Source organism: Scyliorhinus torazame, chromosome 10 (assembly GCF_047496885.1).
Source record: "Scyliorhinus torazame isolate Kashiwa2021f chromosome 10, sScyTor2.1, whole genome shotgun sequence".
Classification (NCBI taxonomy): Eukaryota; Metazoa; Chordata; class Chondrichthyes; order Carcharhiniformes; family Scyliorhinidae; genus Scyliorhinus; species Scyliorhinus torazame.
In genome coordinates this window covers 157,405,826-157,426,605 of record NC_092716.1, presented here as the reverse complement: position 1 = coordinate 157,426,605, position 20,780 = coordinate 157,405,826, and the positions used below count along the sequence as shown (strand labels likewise).

The 20,780-nt window shown below is 46.8% G+C and overlaps 1 protein-coding gene across 6 annotated transcripts in view; it reads right to left on the bottom strand.

Moving 5' to 3' along the window:
* The window catches only part of dgkza (diacylglycerol kinase, zeta a), a 663,976-nt gene that overhangs the window by 310,689 nt on the left and 332,507 nt on the right, over positions 1-20,780 (bottom strand). For all 6 annotated transcript variants that reach the window (XM_072518865.1, XM_072518866.1, XM_072518864.1 and 3 more), the window contains 5 exons: positions 20,354-20,432; positions 19,382-19,437; positions 18,267-18,329; positions 12,626-12,699; positions 3,382-3,493 (listed from right to left, as the gene is read on the bottom strand). In XM_072518865.1, coding sequence (XP_072374966.1) covers positions 3,382-3,493; positions 12,626-12,699; positions 18,267-18,329; positions 19,382-19,437; positions 20,354-20,432 — 384 coding nt within the window. The remainder of the gene's footprint in view (positions 1-3,381; positions 3,494-12,625; positions 12,700-18,266; positions 18,330-19,381; positions 19,438-20,353; positions 20,433-20,780) is intronic.

Here is a 20,780-nt window from a genome sequence, read left to right as displayed (position 1 = left end):
GGGTTGAGTCCCTTGTGGTAGGTAGGCCCCTGCTGCCGGGGATGGTGAGGGTCGAGTATTTGGCAACAGTGATCGCTGGTCATGCTCCGCATTTTGTTGATTTAGTAGTAGGCAGGCCCTGCTCAGCAACCCCCCCGCCCGGTGAAGATTGGAGATGTCCCTGCTGGTGAATAACGGATTGTGAGAGAGGGTTTCCTCCACGATTGAGGAGTATCTGGGGTTTAACAGAATTTGATTTAGATTAGTCACGTGTACCGAGGTACAGTGAAAAGTTTTGTTCTGCGTACAGTCCCGACAAATTCATACATGAAAAACATAGAACATACGGTAAATACATAGACATAGATATTGGATGAAGCATGCGGAGTGTAGCGCTACTTAGTAGAGAAGATGTGTGAAGAGATCAGTTCAGTCCATAAGAGGGTCACTCAGGAGTCTGGTAACAATGGGGAAGAAGCTGTTTTTATATCTGTTTGTGTGTGTTCTCAGACATTTGTATCTTCTGCCCAATGGAAGAAGTTGGAAGAGAGAATAACCCAGGTGGGAGGTGTTTTTGATTATGCGGCACGCTTTACCAAGGCAACGGGAGGTGTAGACAGAGTCAATGGATGGGACGTGGTTTCGTGTGATGGACGTGCAACATTCACGACTCTCTCAATTTCTTACGGTCTTGGGCCGAGCAGTTGCCATACCAGGCTGTGATGCAGCCAAATAGGATGCTTTTATGGTGCATCTGTAATGAAGTGAGGAGATTTCACCTTCCACGTTGTGGGAAGCTTTGAAGGCAGTTATTTGAGGAGAGACGATTTCTCACAAGGCACAGAAGGAGAGGAGTGGAAGTGCGGAGAGGCAGAGGTTGGTGGATGCCATCCTGGAAGTGGATCACCAGTACTCAGTTAGTCAGACGCCGGAACTATTGGCAAGTCGAAAGAAGTTACAGTTGGGCTGCTGGCTGTGTGCCAGCTACTACATTCGAGGGGGGCTTTTAATGAGCATGAGGAGAAGGCCAGCTGCCTGTTAGCGCATCAGCTGAGGCGACAGGTGGTTTCTCAGGAAGTAGGGCAGGTGAAGGACTCGGTTGGTTTCTGCCCCTGCCAAGGTTAATGAGGCTTTTTACTGTGACCGTTACAAGTCAGAGCCCCGGAAGACGGGTTTTTAATGTTGGAGTTCTTGAATGGTTTGTCTATCCCAGTGGTGGAGCAGGAGAGAAGAGAGGAACTGGAGCCCCGCTGACCTTAGCGGAGGTAATAAAATGCATGGGTCTGATGCAGTCAGGTAAGGCGCCAGGACAGGCCGAATTCCTGATCAAGTTTTATAAGAAGTTTCCAGGACAGCTGGTCCCGTTGCTGTTAGAAATGTTTCAGGATTCAATGTCTCGGGACGTTGCCGGCCACATCAGCGCAGGCACCGATCTACTTGATCTTAAAGAAAGCTAAGGATCCGACAGAGTGTTGTTGTATTGTCCTATTTCATTACTGAGTGCAGATGTAAAGTTGTTGGCAAAGGCATTGGCTATGCGCCTGGGTCCCTGCCTCCTAGGGGTTGCATCGGAGGAGCAGACAGGGTTTGTTAAGTTGTCGGGAAATGTTGGCAGACTGCTTGATGTTGTTTTGTCCTCCTGTCCAGACCGAGCCGGTTGTAATTATTTCTTTAGATGCGGAAAAGGCATTTGATAGGGTGGAGTGGGGTTATTTGTTTGAAATTCTCATGAGGATTGGCTTGGCTCTAAATTTATAGCTTTGATCTAGCTCTTATATAGGGCCCACACTGCGAGCATTCATGTGAATGCAATGTGTTCAAAGTACAAATTGGGCAAAAGTAAATCATTTCCGATGAATCTCCCAGGAAAGGGAGCCGATCTGGGGAGGTTGCCCTTTTGCCTGGCCAAGTTCAGCTTCCATTATCTGGGAATCTGGATGGCCCATGACTGGGACTCATTCCATAAACTGAATTTTGGTGATCTGATGAAGGTGGTGAGGGCAGACCTGTGGAGGTCGGAGAACCTCTAGCTGACCTTGGTGGGCAGGGTTCAGTCGGTAAAAATGAATATCCTCCCATGGTTTTTATTTCTGTTTCAATGCCATCTAATTTTCCTTCCTAAATCTTTCTTTGTGAAAATCAGTAAAATGTTATCTTCTTTTATTCGGAAGAGAGCCCACGGATTCGTAGGGTGTTTTTGCAAAGGGATAGGCAGTCGGGGGTCTGGCTTTACCCAATTTATCATTTTATTATTGGGCAGCAGATATTGAGAGGGTGCGGAGGTGATATTGGGGGACAGAATGTGTGGGGGGACGGATGGAGGAAGATGCCTGCAGAGGCTCTAGCTTGAGAGCCTTGGTTATGACTCCTCTTCTGTTCTCTGTGGCTAAATGGTCTTCCAGTCCGGTGGTGGTGGCCATCTTGAGAATATGGAAACAATTTAGGTAGCATTTTAAGCTGGGTGCTATGTCATTGTTGGCCCCAATCTGTGAGAATCATTGTTTTGTGCTGACGCCCTTGGACTTGGTATTTGGGACCTGGAGGGAGGAGGGGCTGGAGTGGTTTGGAGATTTCTTCATAGATTGGAAGTTCGCTGATTTTGAGGAGTGGATGGGCAAGTACCAGCTCTCGAGAGCTAACCTGTTTCGGGGGGGGGGGGGGGGGAGGGAGAGAGAAGAAGGTCTACTTCTTCAGCACCATATCAGGAATTCTTGTGGTTAAGTTTGGTAGCTATCTTTGGGGTTTACTGGATCTGCAGACGGGGGTGGGGGGGGGGGGGGGGGTGGGGGGGGGAAGAAGGAAGAGAGAGAGAGAGAGCTGGTTGGTTGGAAGTCGTCGGTCCGTGGGCAGCATGGTTAAGTGACCTGATGGAGTTCTTACACTTATAAAATATGAAGTATATCCTGCGAGGGTCGACGGAAGGGTTCTATCTGAGACAGCAGCCATTCATTTCACAAATCAGGCAGCTGGTCACCGTCAGATGTTGGGGGTGATTGGGGGAGGAATGGTTTTTGTTCTTTTTGGATCTGGTTTTGGGGGGGTTGAAATATCGTAACTGTTGTTTGAATATGGTTGTGATGGTTTTTACATTTGAAAATCTTTTCTTCATAAAAATATTCAAACACAGCACGTAGGAGCATCCACACTTATAGGAAGCAAAGGTAGGAAAATGGTCTTCAAGCATAGATCAGCCATGTTCTAAGTGAGTGACAAAAGAGACCTCAGGGACGGAATAGCCAATTCTTCTTCTGTGCACTCTCCTGAGCAACTTTGGTGGGTCCCAGGGAGGATCCTGAACTGTGCTGTTCTTACTGTTACTAATTGACCAATAAGTACAAGCAAAGAGGGCTCAGCATGCCACTGTTAACAGAGGCCCAAGGATCCAAGGAAATCGAGACGTACCAATGATGCCATGGTGAAGCCAATCACTTCAATGCAGCCATCGTCATGGCGCTGTGGTTCAAAATCATGATGCTCTCCTGGATTCCCCCATGGCACAGTGCCCGCACAGTACCTGCAAGTACAGTACAGCAATGAAAGATGTTGTTGTGGAGTTTTAGGAACACACTTTTTAAAGCAATCACAATATACGTCAGTGGGTCAAAGTTCAGCTTTCTGTTCTCATTTGGACTGTGGAGATCGGCGCAAATTCAAATCCTGCACCTTTTGACGTTATTTTCCTAATGGGGAAATGCTTAGGAAATCAGAAGCACAAAGGGACTTGGGAGTACTTGTCCCAATTCTCTTAAGGTTAATGTGCAGGTTCAGTCAGCAGTTAGGAAGGCAAATGCAATGTTAGCATTCATGTCGAGAGGGCTAGAATACAAGAGCAGGGATGTACTTCTGAGGTTGTATAAGGCTCTGGTCAGACCCCATTTGGAGTACTGTGAGCAGTATTGGGCCCCGTATCTAAGGAAGGATGTGCTGGCATGGGAAAGGGTCCAGAGGAGGTTCACAAGAATGATCCCTGGAATGAAGAGCTTGTCGTTTGAGGACAGTTGAGGGCTCTGGGTCTGTACTCGTTGGAGTTGAGAAGGATGAGGGGGGATCTTATTGAAACTTACAGGATACTGCGAGGCCTGGATGGAGTGGATTTGGAGAGGATGTTTCCACTTGTATGAAAAACTAGAACCAGACCATGATAAATTGCCCTAGTGTTCAAAAGGTTAGGTGGGGTGATTGGGTTACAGGGACAGGGTGGGTCATGGGCCCAGGCAGGGTGTTCTTTGAGATGATCGGTGCAGACTCGATAGGCCAAATGGCTTCCTTCTGCACTGTAGTGATTCCATGATTCTGTTCTATGATTCAGAGGGCACAATCTCAAACTAAAGGGACGATCATTTAAAACAGAGATGAGGAGGAATTTATTCAGCCAGAGGGTGGTGAATCTGTGGAACTCTTTGCCGCAGAAGGCTGTGGAGGCCAAATCTTTAAGACAGAGATAGCTAGGTTCTTGATCACTAAGGGGATCATGGGTTATGGGGAGAAGGCGGGAGAATGGGGATGAGAAAAATAGCAGCCATGATTTAATGGCGGAGCAGACTCGATGGGCCGAGTGGCCTAATTTTACGGCCATCGAGTCTGCACTGACCCACCTAAGCCCTCACTTCCACCCTATCCACGTAACCCAGTTTTCCCTCCTAACCTTTTTGGACACTAAGGACAATTTAGCATGGGCAATCCACCTAACCTGCACGTCTTTGGACTGTGGGAGGAAACCGGAGCACCCGGAGGAAACCCATGCAGACACGGGGAGAACGTGCAGACTCCACACAGACAGTGACCCAGCAGGGAATTGAACCTGGGACTCTGGCGCTGTGAGGCCACAGTGCTAGCCACTTGTGCTACCGTGCTGTCCACTATGGAGCAGATGCTCCCTCTCTCCTCCCCCAATGCCGGCCCTGAAGGGGGAGGCGGTGGTGTAGTGTTATTGTCATTGGGCTAGCAATTAAGAGAGCCAAGGTAATGCTCTGGGGTCCCAGGTTCAAATCCCACCTCAGCAGATGGAGGAACTGAATTCGATCAATAAAAATCTGAATTAAAAGTCCAATGATGATTGATCCTTAAACCATTGTCGTAAAAACCCATCTGGTTCACAAATGTCCTTGAGGGAAGGTAATCTCTCGTCTTTACCTGGTCTGGTCTACATGCGACTCCAGATCCACAGCAATGTGGCTGACTCTTAAATGCCCCTGAAATGACCTAGCTAGACACTCAGTTGTTCCAGACTGCTAAAAGGTTTATGAGGAGTGAAATCAAACGGACCACCCAGAATTGATCTCGGCATCAGAAATGACAATGGCAAACCCAGCCCTATCGACACTGCAGAGTTCTCCTTCATAATACCTGGGGGCTTGTGCCAAATTGGAAGCAATGTCCCAGGAACCATTATCACCATTCCGGTCTCACCAGCAGGACAGACCCAGCAGAGGTGGCGGTAGTGGTATACAGTCGGGAGGGAGTTGCCCTGGAGTCCTCAACATTGATCCTGGACCTTATGAAGTCTCATGCCACCAGGTCAAACATAGGCAAGGAAACCTCCTGCTGATACCACGTATTGTCATCCCTCAGCTGATGAATCAGTACTTTTCCATGTTGAACACCACTTGGAGGAAGCACTGAAGATGGCAAAGGCGCAGAATGTACTCTGGGTGGGGTGTCAATGTCCATCACCAAGAGTGGCTCAGTAGTACCACCACAGACTGAGCTGGCTGGGTCCTAAAGGACATAGCTGCTAGACTGGGACTGCGGCAGGTGGTGAAGTAATCAACTAGAGGTAAAAACATATCTGACCTCATCCTCACCAATCTGCCTGCTGCAGATGTATCTGTCCATGACAGTTTCAGTAGAAGTGACCCCTGCACAGTCCTTGTGGAGACAAAGTCCCATCTTCACATTGAGGATACCCTCCATCATGTTGTGAGGCACTACCATGGTGCTAAACGGGATAGACTTCAAACTGATCTAGCAACTCAAGACCGGGCATCCATGAGGCGCTGTGGGTCATCATTAGCAACAGGATTGTACTCAGCCACAATCTGTAACTTCATGGCCCAGGATATCCCCCACTCCACCATTACCACCACGACAGGGATCAACCCTGGTGCAATGAAGAGTGCAGGAGGGCAGCATGCTGGGAGCAGCACGAGGCATACCTAAAAATGTGTCAACCTGGTGAAGCTACAACACAGGACTACATTTGTGCCAAACAGCATAAGCAGCAAGTAATAGACAGAGATAAGCAATTCCACACCAACAAATCAGATCTAAGATCCGAAGTCCTGCCACATCCTCATGATGATGGACAATTAAACTCACTGGAGTAGGAGGCTGCACAAATATCCCCATCCTCAATGATGGAGGAGCCCAGCACGTATGTGCAAAAGACAAGGCTGAAGCATTTGCAACCATCTTCAGCGAGAAGTGTCGTGTGGATGGTCCATCTCAGCATCCCCGGAAGTCCCCAGCATCACAAATGGCAGACCTCAGCCAATTCGATTCACCCCACGTGATATCAAGAAACGGTTGAAGGCACTGAATACAACATCCATAGAATCCAAAGATCCAGGCATATCCTGAGACTGTGGCCCCTTGTTCTGGAACCCCCAGCAAACGGAAACAACATCCCTGCATCCAGTTTGCCAGAATTTATAATGTTTTAATTCAATCCCCTTGCATTCTTTTAAATCCCAGTGAATACAGGTCCAGTCGACCCAATCTCTCCTCATTCGACAATCCTGCCACTCCAGAGATCAGCCTGGTGAACATTTGATGCACTCCCTCTACATATGTATCCTTTCCTAGATAAGGAGGCCATAACTGCACACACTACTCCTGTACAGCTCCAGTACGGCATCCTTGCTCCTGTACTCGGGTCCGCTCGCAATGAAGGCCAACATACCATTTGCTTTCAGTGACTGAGTACAAGGACATCAACATTTCCCAATCTATCACCATTCAAATAACCTGCCATTCTGTTTCTTCATTCAAAATGGATAACTTCGTATTTACCCGTGTTATGCTGCACCTGCCACATATTTGCCCAATCACTCAACTTGTCTAAATTGCTTTGAAGCCTCTCCATCATTGACACATAGTAGCAGTATGTGCAGTGTACGAGCTGCACTGTAGCAACTCACCAAGACTCCTCAGACAGAACTTTCCAAACTCACAACCATTCCCAACTAGAAGGACAAAGGGCAGCAGATACCTCGGAAGCCCACCTCGGTTCCCCTCCAGGCCACTCACCACTCTGACTTGGAAATATATTGCCACTCCTTCACTGTCGCTGGGTCACAATCCTAGAACTACCTCCCTAACAGCACTGTGGGTGTACCTACACCACATAGACTGCAGCATCTCAAGAAGGCAGCTCACCACCACCTTCTCAAGGGCAATTAGGGATGGACAACAATTCCTGGCCTAGCCAGCGAAACCACATCCTGTAAATGGAACAAAAACACTCCCCATCGTCCAGCGGGGTTCTTAAATGTTTTCACCTGCTGAGCACTTGTGGCAAAAAGACCCCTTGGAACACCTACCAGACGTCCCCAAGCTGCTTTCACTTGGCAAGTTTAAAAAACTCATCAGAATGAATGGGAAGAAATCCATCTTTGATGAGACAACAATGAGGTGATGTCTGGTTCAAAGTTGAAGAACTTCAGTCTCCTGTCGGGCGGCCCGTTCAACCCATTCCTCCTCTTTGCTTTCAGCCCCACTAGTGTTGAAAATCCAATCTCGCAGTTGTATGTTGTAGCAGGAACATCAATCCTGGTCAGAAAACTGTTGCTGCTCATACTTATGATGACACGCGGGTGATAGGGATGAGGATTTGGGACGATTCTCCTTATGCAGTCTTCGTTGTGGCGCCGCACATCATTTCAAGCAGTCCATGGACCACCTTCAGGACCCTCACGGACTACTGAGGGCCACTGCCATAGGATCTGTCATCAATCTAAATGTCACCTCTCAAAGATACTAATGATTCAAGACAACTTCAAACTTCTGCTCATGGAGCTCCAGTGTCAAAAAGTGCACTTCTAGCATTTCCTGATCCCCAAAAAATCAACTTTGAACATGCCAGTCAGAAAAAAATCAGCATTTAATTTTAATCTTTTCCACAGTGTTCCTGGAGGATATGTTTTACTCCTCTCTCTCTTTGGTAGACAGAAAGAAGAAGAATGGAGGGGAAGAGTGGATGAGGAAAGGAATACCCATGACTATCATCCGTGTTTAGCCGAGTCAGACAGTCGGAGGGGGTCACACACCTCTAGAGATAATGACAGAAAACTACAAACTGAATGAGACAAGCAATCTCTTCATCCTGGTTAATATGAACAATCAGTCTGCTTTTGAGTCAAAAAAAAAAAAAAAAAAAAAAAAATCTTTCAAGACATTTTTTCCCCTCTGGATGCAGACAAACGGATAAATTGAGCAAATTACTATAATTGCACATGGATGATGCACACATGGAAAAGGAGCAGCATCTCGACTGGCAAAAAAACAGCCACTGACCCCGAGTGGGCTAATCTACTTCAGTGCTGCTGATGTGTGCAATTTGCTCTGCCCACTCTTACTGGGACTCTCAGAGCCAGCAAACTCAATTTGTACCAGCTCAATAAAGCAGAGCGCTGCTCGTCTACCATCCCACCCAAATCAACACAGCTCACCTCCTACCAAAGTTGACGCAGCTCCTCGTTGTCTCTTCGCTCAAATCACAGGGATAAATCAAAAGAGACAACGGCGTCTGCACAACCTTCAGATCAGGTTCCATTTTCTTTAACCTACTTTTCACCAGATAGCCCAGTCTACACCCCAATTCCTATTCCCAGAGTTGTACCCCGTTCCATAAACCGAGCGAAGGAGAGGCAGCCTGTTCTCTCTCGCTCTCTCTCTCCACACCACCACCCCCAATTTTCCTACTGATAATGAACCAGGTGGCACCTCATGCTGAAGATCTAACTAATTGAGCACCTGAACAATTCAATGTGCAATTGGCAAAGCAGGGAGCTCCTACCACCATGTTACCTCAGGCTGGTGCCCAGTACAGGCCAGAGGCTTCACTTGCAAGATGGGTGAAAAAAAGAATCAGAGCGACGAGCACCCTGGTCTGCTCTATTGTGTCTCCTAATTGTTATTTTTTAGAAATATTTTTATTCAAAAGAAAAACAAAGAACACATAAATAAACATCTTACAACTACATCACGAATTCCCCCAATATACAAACCCCTCATGAAGCAATAATAAACACAGTAGAAAACACAAAGTACACCCCCCCCTCCCCCCCCCCGGGTTTCTGCTGCTGCTACTGTCCACCTCCTAACGCCCCACTAGAAAGTCTAGGAACGGTTGCCATCGCCTGAAGAACCCATGCACAGACCCTCTCGAGGCAAATTTTACCCTCTCCAATTTAATGAACCCTGCCATGTCGCTGATCCAGGGTTCCACGCTTGGGGGCCTCGCATCCTTCCACTGTAGCAGAATCCTCCACTGGGCTACCAGGGATGCAAAGGCCAGAATACCGGCCTCTTTCGCCTCCTGCACTCCTGGCTCGTCCGATACCCCAAATAGTGCTAACCCCGAGCTTGGCTTAACCTGGGTGTTCACCACCCTAGACATCGTCCTCGCAATACCCCTCCAGAACCCATCCAGCGCCGGGCACGCCCAGAACATATGGGTATGATTTGCTGGGCTCCCCGAGCACCTCCCACACCGATCTTCCACCCCCAAAGAACCTGCTCAGCCTCGCCCCCGTCATATGCACTCTGTGAAGAACCTTAAATTGTATCAGGCTAAGCCTGGCGCAAGAGGAGGAAGAATTAACCCTACCTAGGGCGTCCGTCCACGTACCCTCGTCAATCTCCTCCCTAAGCTCCTCCTCCGATTTACCCTTTCGCTCCTCCACCGAGGTCTCCTCCTGCATCTCCTGGTAGATCGCCGAGACCATGCCCTCTCCAACCCACCCCTCGAGAGCACCCTATCCTGGATCCTGAGTGCTGGAGGCAGCGGGAACTCCCTCATCTGCCATCTTACCAATGCCCTTACCTGCATGTACCTGAAGGCATTTCCGGGGGGACGCCCAAATTATTCCTCCAGCGCCCAAGGCTCGCAAACGTCCCATCTAAAAACAGGTCCCCCATCCTTCTAATTCCTGCCCTGTGCCAGCTCAGGAACCTCCATCCATTCATTCTCCCCGGGACGAACCGATGGTTCTCCCGGATCGGGGACCAAACCAAAGCCTCTACCTTACCCCAGTGGCGCCTCCACTGCCCCCAAATTTTCAAAGTCGCCGCCACCACCGGACTCGTGGTGTACCTAGTCGGCGGGAGCGGCAGCGGTGCTGTCACCAGTGCGCCCAGACTCGTGCCCACACAGGACGCCATCTCCAGCCTCTTCCACGCCGCCCCCTCCCCCTCCATTACCCACTTGCGTATCATCGCCACATTGGCAGCCCAGTAATACCCACACAGATTAAGTAACGCTATCCCTCCTCTGTCCCTACACCGCTCCAGAAACACCCTTCTCACCCTCGGGGTCTTTTTCGCCCACACAAATCCCATGATGCTCCTACTGACCCGCTTAAAAAAGGCCTTAGGGATCAGGATGGGGAGGCACTGGAATATAAAAAGGAACCTCGGGAGCACGGTCATCTTCACCGACTGTACCCTACCTGCCAAGGAGAGTGGCAGCATATCTCACCTTTTAAACTCCTCCTCCATCTGCTCCACCAGCCTTGTCAAGTTGAGCTTGTATAGGGCCCCCCAGCTCCTGGCCACCTGGATCCCCAGATACCGCAAACTCCTTTCCGCCCTCTTCAGTGGAAGCTCGTCTCTCCCCCTTCCCTGGTCCCCTGGGTATACCACGAAGAGCTGTCTCCTAATTGTTATGATGTGGAGATGTCGGCGTTGGACTGGGGTGGGCACAGTAAGAAGTCTTACAACACCAGGTTAAAGTCCAATAGGTTTGTTTCGAATCCCTAGCTTGTGATTTACCCGAGGAAGGAGCTGTGCTCCGAAAGCTAGTGATTCGAAACACCCCTGTTGAATTTTAACCTGGTGTTGCAAGACTTCTTACTGTGCTCCTAACTGTTAGATAAGGAACTGAACTAACCAATTCTCCAGCCAGCCCACTCAGCAGGTGAGTTTTTGGCACAATGAGAGATTAAAAGCTATCATTATAAATGGTCAATGAGGCTTTTCCGAATGGCGGATAGGTGCCAGGGAGAACATCATAGAGAACAGGAAGCCAGGAAAACTGACAGTCCACTACAAATGGAACACTCGCCCCCAATGTCACGTACTGGATACTTCGACACTCGAGGCTGAAAATAAAAACATTCACTCTCAGCTCAAAGCTTGTTGCTCATTCACTGCCGTTTAGACATTAAACTCCCGATAAGTGGTGTTATTCACTCACTTGCCTTCCTGCAGACCTCAATCTGCTCTTAGTTTTTTAATTCTATCACAGGATGTGGGCGTCGCTGGCTAGGCCAGCATTTACTGCCCATCCCAAATTGCTCGCGAGAATGTGGTGTAGATACATCCACAGTGCTGTTAGGGAGGGAGTTCCAGGATTTTGACCCATTTTTTGCGAAGGAACGGCGATATATTTCCAAGTCAGTGAGTGACTTGGAGGGAAACCTCCAGGCGGTAGTGTTTCAATGTGTCACCTGCTCTTGTCCTTCTAGAGGGTAGCCGTCTTGGATTTGGAAGGTGCTGCCTAAGGAGCCTTGGTGAGTTCCTGCCGTGCATCCTGTAGATGTTACACACGCCTGCTACTGTACATTGGTGGTGGAATGAATGTTGGTGGATGGGGTTCCAATCAAGTGGGACTACTTGTTGGCGATGGTCATCAACTGGCATTTGCATGGCGTAAATGTTACTTGCCAGTTGTCAGCCCAAGCCTTGATATTGCCCAGGTCTTGCTGAAAATAGACACGGACTGCTTCAAAGCATCCCCACTTCTGGTCTAAGGATAGAGAGAAGATCATTGATGAAGCAACTGAAGATAGTTGGGTCTAGGGCACTACCCTGAGGAACTCCTGCAGTCAAGTCCTAGGCTGAGATGATTGACCTCTAACAGCCACAAGCATCTTCCTTTGTGCTTGGTATGATTCCAGCTGTTGTTTCACGAAATCCCAGCTGGTGAGAAAGTTAAAACACTAATTGCAGCTCATCACTAGAGGCCATTGCATAAACAAAATCTTTCCACTGACACACAGTGGCCAAATTTCTGGCCATTCGCTGGCAGCGGAAATCCCTGGTCCCGCTGGCAGCACACCCCCGCTCGCATGTTTTCCGGCGGCATTGGGTAACTTCAATTGTAATTCCCATTGGCAGGAGCAGAGAATCCCACCGCCAGCGAACAGCGCGCCACCTCGCGCCGACAAGAAACATGCAGCTGGGAGGCAGAAGAATCGTGTTCAGTGTTTCTGCAAAGCCGGGTGGAATCTCAATGGCATTGTTTCAGCTGGCCTGGCATAGGCCTGGGTACAAACCCAATGCCCAGCATGCGAGGGGGAAATTGGCATAACAAACAGGGAAAAATATCTAAACTTCATCCAGCCGATTTACTGACTGGCAACATCTTTGCATTCTACGCATTAGGCAGCTCAGCCCACTGGAGGTTTGGTATTAAGAACCTTACCTTGGAATGTTCAGGAATACAATGCACTGTAGCTTTAGGTCCTGAATCTTGGACGTCAGGTCTGTTCCATCACACTGTTAACAAGCAACAAGAGAAAGGTCGGGTTAGCGAATCAGCCAAAAGAGCTACAACATTTTTGTTTGTGTGATGCTTCTGATTGAGACACCATTCAGTCCTTCCCCACTGAAGCCTAAAATGCCTATTTATAGTGGCTTACAACACTTCCTTCCCTCCCATCCCCACCCAACCCATCCTAATCCCTGGTCACAATGTGGTTATTAACCTCTTTGATTATCCAGTGTTTAAACTGGGATTGGAATGAAAACTTTAATTTGAATATACATCTATAATCTACTGAAATTGTTTTACAAAACGTTCCCGTGTCACCTTAGTAAAATCATCTTTGACTCGGAGCAGACCTTATTAACGTGCACAGGAGACCATTTGTGCTTAAATAAAGGAGATTACAATGGGATGAGAGAAGAACTAGCGAAGGTAGACTGGGAGCAAACACTTTATGGTGAAACAGTTGAGGAACAGTGGAGAACCTTCCAAGCGATTTTTCACAGTGCTCAGCAAAGGTTTATACCAACAAAAAGGAAGGACGGTAGAAAGAGGGAAAATCGGCCATGGATATCTAAGTAAATAAGGGAGAGTATCAAATTGAAGGAAAAAGCAGACAAAGTGGCAAAGATTAGTGGGAGACTAGAGGACTGGGAAATCTTTAGGGGGCAACAGAAAACTACTAAAAAAGCTATAAAGAAGAGTAAGATAGATTGAGAGTAAACTTGCTCAAAATATGAAAACAGATAGTAAAAGTTTCTACAAATATATAAAACAAAAAAGAGTGGCTAAGGTAAACATTGGTCCTTTAGAGGATGAGAAGGGAGATTTGATAATGGGAGATGAGGAAATGGCTGAGAAACTGAACAGGGTTTTTGGGTCGGTCTTCACAGTGGAAGACACAAATAACATGCCAGTGACTGATAGAAATGAGGCTATGGCAGGTGAGGACCTTGAGAGGATTGTTATCACCAAGTGATGGGCAAGCTAATGGGGCTAAAGGTAGACAAATCTCCTGGCCCTGATGGAATGCATCCCAGAGTGCTAAAAGAGATGGCTAGGGAAATTGCAAATGCACTAGTGATAATTTACCAAAATTCACTAGACTCTGGGGTGGTCCCGGCGGATTGGAAATTAGCAAACGTGACACCACTGTTTAAAAAAGGAGGTTGGCAGAAAGCCGGTAATTATAGGCCAGTGAGCTTAACTTCGGTAGTCGGGGAGATGCTGGAATCTATCATCAAGGAAGAAATAGCGAGGCATCTGGATGGAAATTGTCCCATTGGGCAGACGCAGCATGGGTTCATAAAGGGCAGGTCGTGTCTAACTAATTTAGTGGAATTTTTTGAGGACATTACCAGTGCAATAGATAATGGGGAGCCAATGGATGTGGTATATCTGGATTTCCAGAAAGCTTTTGACAAGGTGCCACACAAAAGGTTGCTGCATAAGATAAAGATTTACATAGAATTTACAGTGCAGAAGGAGGCCATTTGGCCCATCGAGTCTGCACCGGCTCTTGGAAAGAGCACCCTACCCAAGGTCAACACTTCCACCCTATCCCTATCCCCATAACCCATTAACCCCACCCAACACGAAGGGCAATTTTGGACACTAAGGGCAATTTATCATGGCCAATCCACCTAACCTAACCTAAGATGCATGGCATTAAGGGTAAAGTAGTAGCATGGATAGAGGATTGGTTAATTAATAGAAAGCAAAGAGTGGGGATTAACGGGTGTTTCTCTGGTTGGCAATCAGTAACTAGTGGTGTCGCTCAGGGATCAGTGTTGGGCCCACAATTGTTCACAATTTACATAGATGATTTGGAGTTGGGGACCAAGGGCAATGTGTCCATGTTTGCAGACGACACTAAGATGAGTGGTAAAGCAAGAAGTGCAGAGGATACTGGAAGTCTGCAGAGGGATTTGGATAGGTTAAGTGAATGGGCTAGGGTCTGGTAGATGGAATACAATGTTGACATATGTGAGGTTATCCTTTTTGGTAGGAATAACAGCAAAAGGGATTATTTAAATGATAAAATATTAAAACATGCTGCTGTGCAGAGAGACCTGGGTGTGCTAGGGCATGAGTCACAAAAAGTTGGATTACAGGTGCAACAGGTGATTAAGAAGGCGAATGGAATTTTGTCCTTCATTGCTAGAGGGATGGAGTTTAAGACTAGGGAGGTTATGCTGCAATTGTATAAGGTGTTAGTGAGGCTACACCTGGAGTATTGTGTTCAGTTTTGGACGTACTGGCACTGGAGGGTGTGCAGAGGAGATTCACTAGGTTAATCCCAGAGTTGAAGGGGTTGGATTACGAGGCGAGGTTGAGTAGACTGGGACTGTACTCGTTGGAAGTTAGAAGGATGAGGGGGGATCTTATAGAAACATATGAAATTTTGAAGGGAATAGATAGCATAGATGTGGGCAGGTTGTTTCCACTGGCGGGTGAAAGCAAAACTAGGGGGCATAGCCTCAAAATAAGGGGAAGTAGATTTAGGACTGAGTTTAGGAGGAACTTCTTCACCCAAAGGGTTGTGAATCTGTGGAATTCCTTGCCCAGTGAAGCAGAAGAGGCTCCCTCATTAAATGTTTTTAAGATAAAGATAGATAGTTTTTTGAAGAATAAAGGGATTAAGGGTTCTGGTGTTCGGGCTGGAAAGTGGAGCTGAGTCCACAAAAGATCAGCCATGATCTCACTGAATGGCAGAGCAGGCTTGAGGGGCCAGATGGCCTACTCCTGTTCCTAGTTCTTATGTTCTTATTACAAAAACGATGTGAATGGAATTGGAGGGAACCTATTAACTTGGACCACAAACTGGTTACGAGGTTGGGGACAGAGATTCAGGACAAATGTGTTTGAACTTCAATTGACAGAATGCTACTCCTCCTTTGACCATCTCACCTTCTTTCACTTCTTTTAGCACACATCTCGTTTCATTCACTACCACCCATGTTCACTTTTCAGGTGTTGGTTCTCTTATTCTAATCTGGCATCACCTCTTCAGGGGTTATGGGGAGAAGGCAGGAGAATGGGGATGAGAAAATATCAGCCATGATTGAATGGCGGAGCAGACTCGATGGGCCAAGTGGCCTAATTCTGCTCCCGATGTCTTATGATCTTCTCATAATCAAAACAACTATTGACTCCATCATCCTGACAAATCACCATCCCATCTCCACTTCCCCTCCAAAGTCCTTCAACTTGGTGTCACCTCCCAAATCCGTGCTCATCTTTCCCGAAATTCCATGTTCAAATCCCCCCAATCAGGTTTACACCCATGCCAAAGTTACAAATGGCTTCCTATGTGACCGTGAGAATGGTAAATTATGCCTCCCCTCGTCCTTCCTGAACGTTCTGGAGCTTTTGACACAGTTGACCCCACCATCCTCCTCCAACGTCACTCCACTGTTGTCCGGCCGAGTAGTAATGCTCCTGCCCGATTCCATTCTTGCCTAATCGAAGCCAACCTTGCAACGGCTTCGCTTTCTGCTCCCTCAGTTACCTCTGGAGTGGCCTAAGGATTTATCCCCACCCCCCACTTCCACATCTACATGCTGGCCCTCAGTGACATCTTGTGAAAATACAGCATAATTTCCCATGTGTATGCTGACGATACCTAGCTCAAACTCGCCATTGACATTCCCTCTAAGCTGCACGGACTCACGTCCCCTCTGCAATTTGGAACCTTCCATGCAGTCAACAAGCAGGTCATGCCCTTTAAGATACGCGCATGTGTGGCTGCACAGAAATCTTAAAAGGGACCACAGAGTGCAACAAGTAGAATTTATGAGAAATTAGGCAACGCTTCCATTTTAAAATTCTCATCCTGGTTTTCAAATCCCTCCCTGACCTCGTTCCACCCCATCTCTAGTCTCCTCCAGCCTCCCAGATATCTATGCTTCTCTAATTCTGCCACTCTTGAGCATTCCCGGTTTTCATTGCTCCACCCTTAGTGGCTGTGCCTTCAGCTACCTAGGCCTGAAGCTCTGGCAGTCCCTCCTTAAACCTCTGTGGCAGGTGCAGTTCAATGTTGGAAAGAAGGAGGACCCGGAAAAGAGGGAGGACCCAAGAAAGATAGATAAGAATATTCCCTAAATGGCAAGACACTAGGAACGGTGATTAAGCCGGGCTTTGGGGACCACACCAGAAAAAGGAAATTGTGACCTCAGAACATCCCAAAATGCTTTACAGCCAATCCAACACTTTTGAAGTGTGTTCACTGTTGAAATGCGGGCAATGTGATAGTCAAGCAACAAGCTCTCACAATCAGCAATGTGATCATGACCAGTTAATGTCTTTGGGATGTTGATTGAAGTGATAAATATTGCCTCAGACACTAGGGATAATACCTCTGCTCTTCCTCAAAATAATATTGTGGGATCTTTTACATCCAACTGAGGAGCAGATGGAACCTCCCTCGCTGCTGCACAGGATGTCAGCTTAGAAATCCCCATAAGTCAGGTGATAGTCACAAAAAGTAAATTAAAAGGCCAATACAAAGTTGTTTTTTTTAAAACCTCAAAAGGACTGGAATATGAAGAAGTTATATTGCAGCTGTACAGACCTGGATGCCACCTGGAGATCAGCACTCAGTTCTGGATACTACAGCTGAGGAGGACCTTGGAGGGGGACACACCTCCGATTCATCCGAATGATACCTGGATTATTACAGCTAAATTATTGGACAGTTTCACAGACTAGACTTGCATTCCTTTGAATATAGACGGTTGAAGGGTGATATAGCTGAGGTGTTTTAAGATGCTCAATGGAGATGATAAGGTGCAAAGAGAGAAATTATTGGTGAGGAAGTCCTTAAAATTAGAGCTAGGCTAGTGAGGGGTGATGACAGAAAGCAGTTCTTTATTCAAAGGATGGTGGAAATCTGGAACTTTCTCCCCTCAAAAATTAGTTGAGTTTAAACCAATTGAAAATTTCAAAACTGAGATTGAAAGATTTTTGTTGGACAAGGTGACAACAGAAACAAGAAAAATAGATCAGCCATGATCTAACTGAATGGCAGGACAGGCTTGAGGGGCTAAATTGTCTCCTCCTGCACGTATGTTTCTATTGCACAGGTCCTCGCAGATTTGTGGGAATGTGGCACAGGTCCTCGTAGGTTAGTGGGAATGTGACATAGGTCTTTGAAGATCACAAGAGTCACACAGGTCCTTGCAGGTTACGGGGGTAATATAATATAATAATCTTTATTGTCACAAGTAGGCTTACATTAACACTGCAATGAAGTTACTGTGAAAAGCCCCTAGTCGGCACATTCCGACACCTGTTTGGGTAGACTGAGGGAGAATTCAGAATGTCCAAATTACCTAATAGCACGTTTTCAGGACTTGTGGGAGGAAACCGGAGGAAACCCATGCAGACACGGGGAGAACGTGCAAACTCCGCACAAGTCCTTAGATTACAAGCGTGTCACACAGGTCCTTGCAGGTTAATGGGAAGTCACACAGGTCCTCAAAGGTTACTGGGGTGTGACACAAGGTAATGCATGAAATTGGGGATGGGACAAGTATCCTCAAGTATTACATTTTCCAGATAATGTGTGCGCACTTACCACCACTTTGATATGTTTGGCTAAATCTTTGGAGCTTCTCATGAGGAAATCTGAAAATGCCGTCTGGAGAATACAAGAGAGGGTGACACAGTTACACTGGCGAGTAACACTGAAAGAAAATATGGGAGTTAATGTTTCACCCATATAATGGAGAACAATTCCATTTGCACAACTTTATGAATAGAAACATTGTTAAACTAAATTTCTCCATTTCAGACCCACTTAGCCAAGATCCAAATCAATCCCTGGAGTGTGCAGAGGGAATCCTGTATCAGGCCAAGGGTGATACCACTCCAGCTGTCAAAAAATATATGAAAGTGGCCCAATGTAGTGCAAACTTTTCCTTCCATATCAATCTTACTTCCCAAGGACCGGACCCAGAGCTGATTCCTCTGGCAGCCTGAGAAACCCTGGGTCTCTCTGATTACCATACAGCACAGCACAGAGCACTATCACACGTGCACACTTGACAGAAAGGGCAGCAACAGACACTTAATATTTCATAAGTTGAATTCGACAATAAAATATTGCTTCACCCACCTTCTCCTCTTTAAAAGATTTTCGTGCTAATTCCTCATGCTCTGATATTCTGCTTGAACTTCTCTAGGCCCATCTTTTGCTTCTCTCCTAGTCTCATTACCACCCTTATCCATCTCTTTTATCATTTGATCACTCCTGCCTGTCGCTCAATCACAGACCGTCCCATTTGTTCCTTTTCCACCTGCCCCGCCCTCCCATCTCTAGTACTTGCTCCAAAACTGTTAAATCTCTACGATTCTGTTCTAATGCCAGACTGTCAACCTGAAATCTTAGCCTGCTTTTTTTTTCTCTCTCTCTCTCCCAGATGCTGCCTGACCTTCCAACAATTTTGTTTTTATTTTGATTGCATCATCCCCTAAAGTTGGCACAGCGTTATTGCATCAGCAAATTATTTGGTATAAAAATTAAATTGGGGGGTAAAAATGGCACCTTCCTGTTGAGGATGACCGCAAATTAGCAATACAGCAAAATGCTTAATTAAAAAGGCAGTAATCAGGACAGGGCCCCTGGCATCTTCCAACAATGAAAAACATTCAACAGTCAAAGGCTTACCATGAATCACAATTGTTACATACCCCAGCGTAGAACATTTTATTCCTAAACCGACTGTTAAATTTCTCTGGCTTGGCCTCTGGAAGAGAAGAAATTGAGTATCAGTGACAGCTTACAATTAAAGTGAACTACAAATCACTTAGCCTGCCACTCAGCATTGAATGTGGCCATCATTTCTCACTTGCTGTCATGTGCGCTAACAATCGACAACTCTAGTTAAAAATAAATATTGCTCGTTTTTGTTCAAATAAGTCAGAAGTGATTTAGCATTGAGATTGAGGCTGTCTAAATCTCCCCATGTAAAGAGACAGCTTTCCAAACCCTGCATTTAGAGCACGCTTTGGCTTTCAATACTAAATATGGTCACAACTTGGATTTAAGCAAAATAGAAGCCTAAAGTGGACAAGCTTGGGGGTAAATTGTCTACAAGGTTAAAAGGTCACAATGTCACCAGCACAGGTTGGAAATGTCTTTCAACAGAAGCACTGTCCCTTTAAGAGTCAAAGGAATTAGCTAATTCCATGAAAGGGCAACACTATCAAAAGCAGTCAAGGCCAGCATTTACTGCACGAGTTGCTTTGAGAAGGTGGTAGTGAGCCTGCCTTCTTTATGAACCTTTTAAGTCCATCTGGTGAAGGTACTCCCATTGTGGGGCTGGGAGGGGTCGGGGGCAAGTGAAAGAGAGGGTTCAACAGGCAAACAGTATCGCAAAGTAGGCAGCAACTGGAGCTCCAGACACATGTATGGAGTTTCAATGTGACATGTCACAGTGCGGCTCGACACTGGCTCTCACCCAAAGACCCCCATGTGTCCAAATCTCAGACCACAAACAAAATGGAAGCTGTGCCGTTAATTTGGCAACATCCTTCACAATAAAATGTTTTTATTTGTCCAAATAACTTTTTCCAATAGATTGAACGTGGTTTGGAGCAAGGGACTAGTCTAGGACCAAATACAAATAAACATCTTGGGATGCATTTCTCATTCCGACATACCTCGGGATTCATGAAACTCCAGAGTCACGTGGGCATCAAAGCCAAGGCTGAAGTAGTTGTTGAAGACATCGAGTGGAAGCTGCAAATAGAAGATGATAAAATGTGTCTGCGTGAACAAAAGTCTTTCCGTGAACACTGAGCTTCCCAGTGGGCGCCTCAGAGAGTCACTGCGCACAAGGTGAACAAACCACAGCAAGTGTTTGAGCCATGCTGTCAGTTGGTGTACCAACATGAAATGAAAATCGCTTATTGTCACAAGTAGGCTTCAAATGAAGTTACTGTGAAAAGCCCCTAGTCGCCACATTCCGGCGCCTGTTCAGGGAGGCTGGTATGGGAATTGAACCGTGCTGCTGGCCTGCCTTGGTCTACTTTAAAAGCCAGCGATTTAGCCCTGTGCTAAACCAACCCCCTGCTAAATATGTCCTGC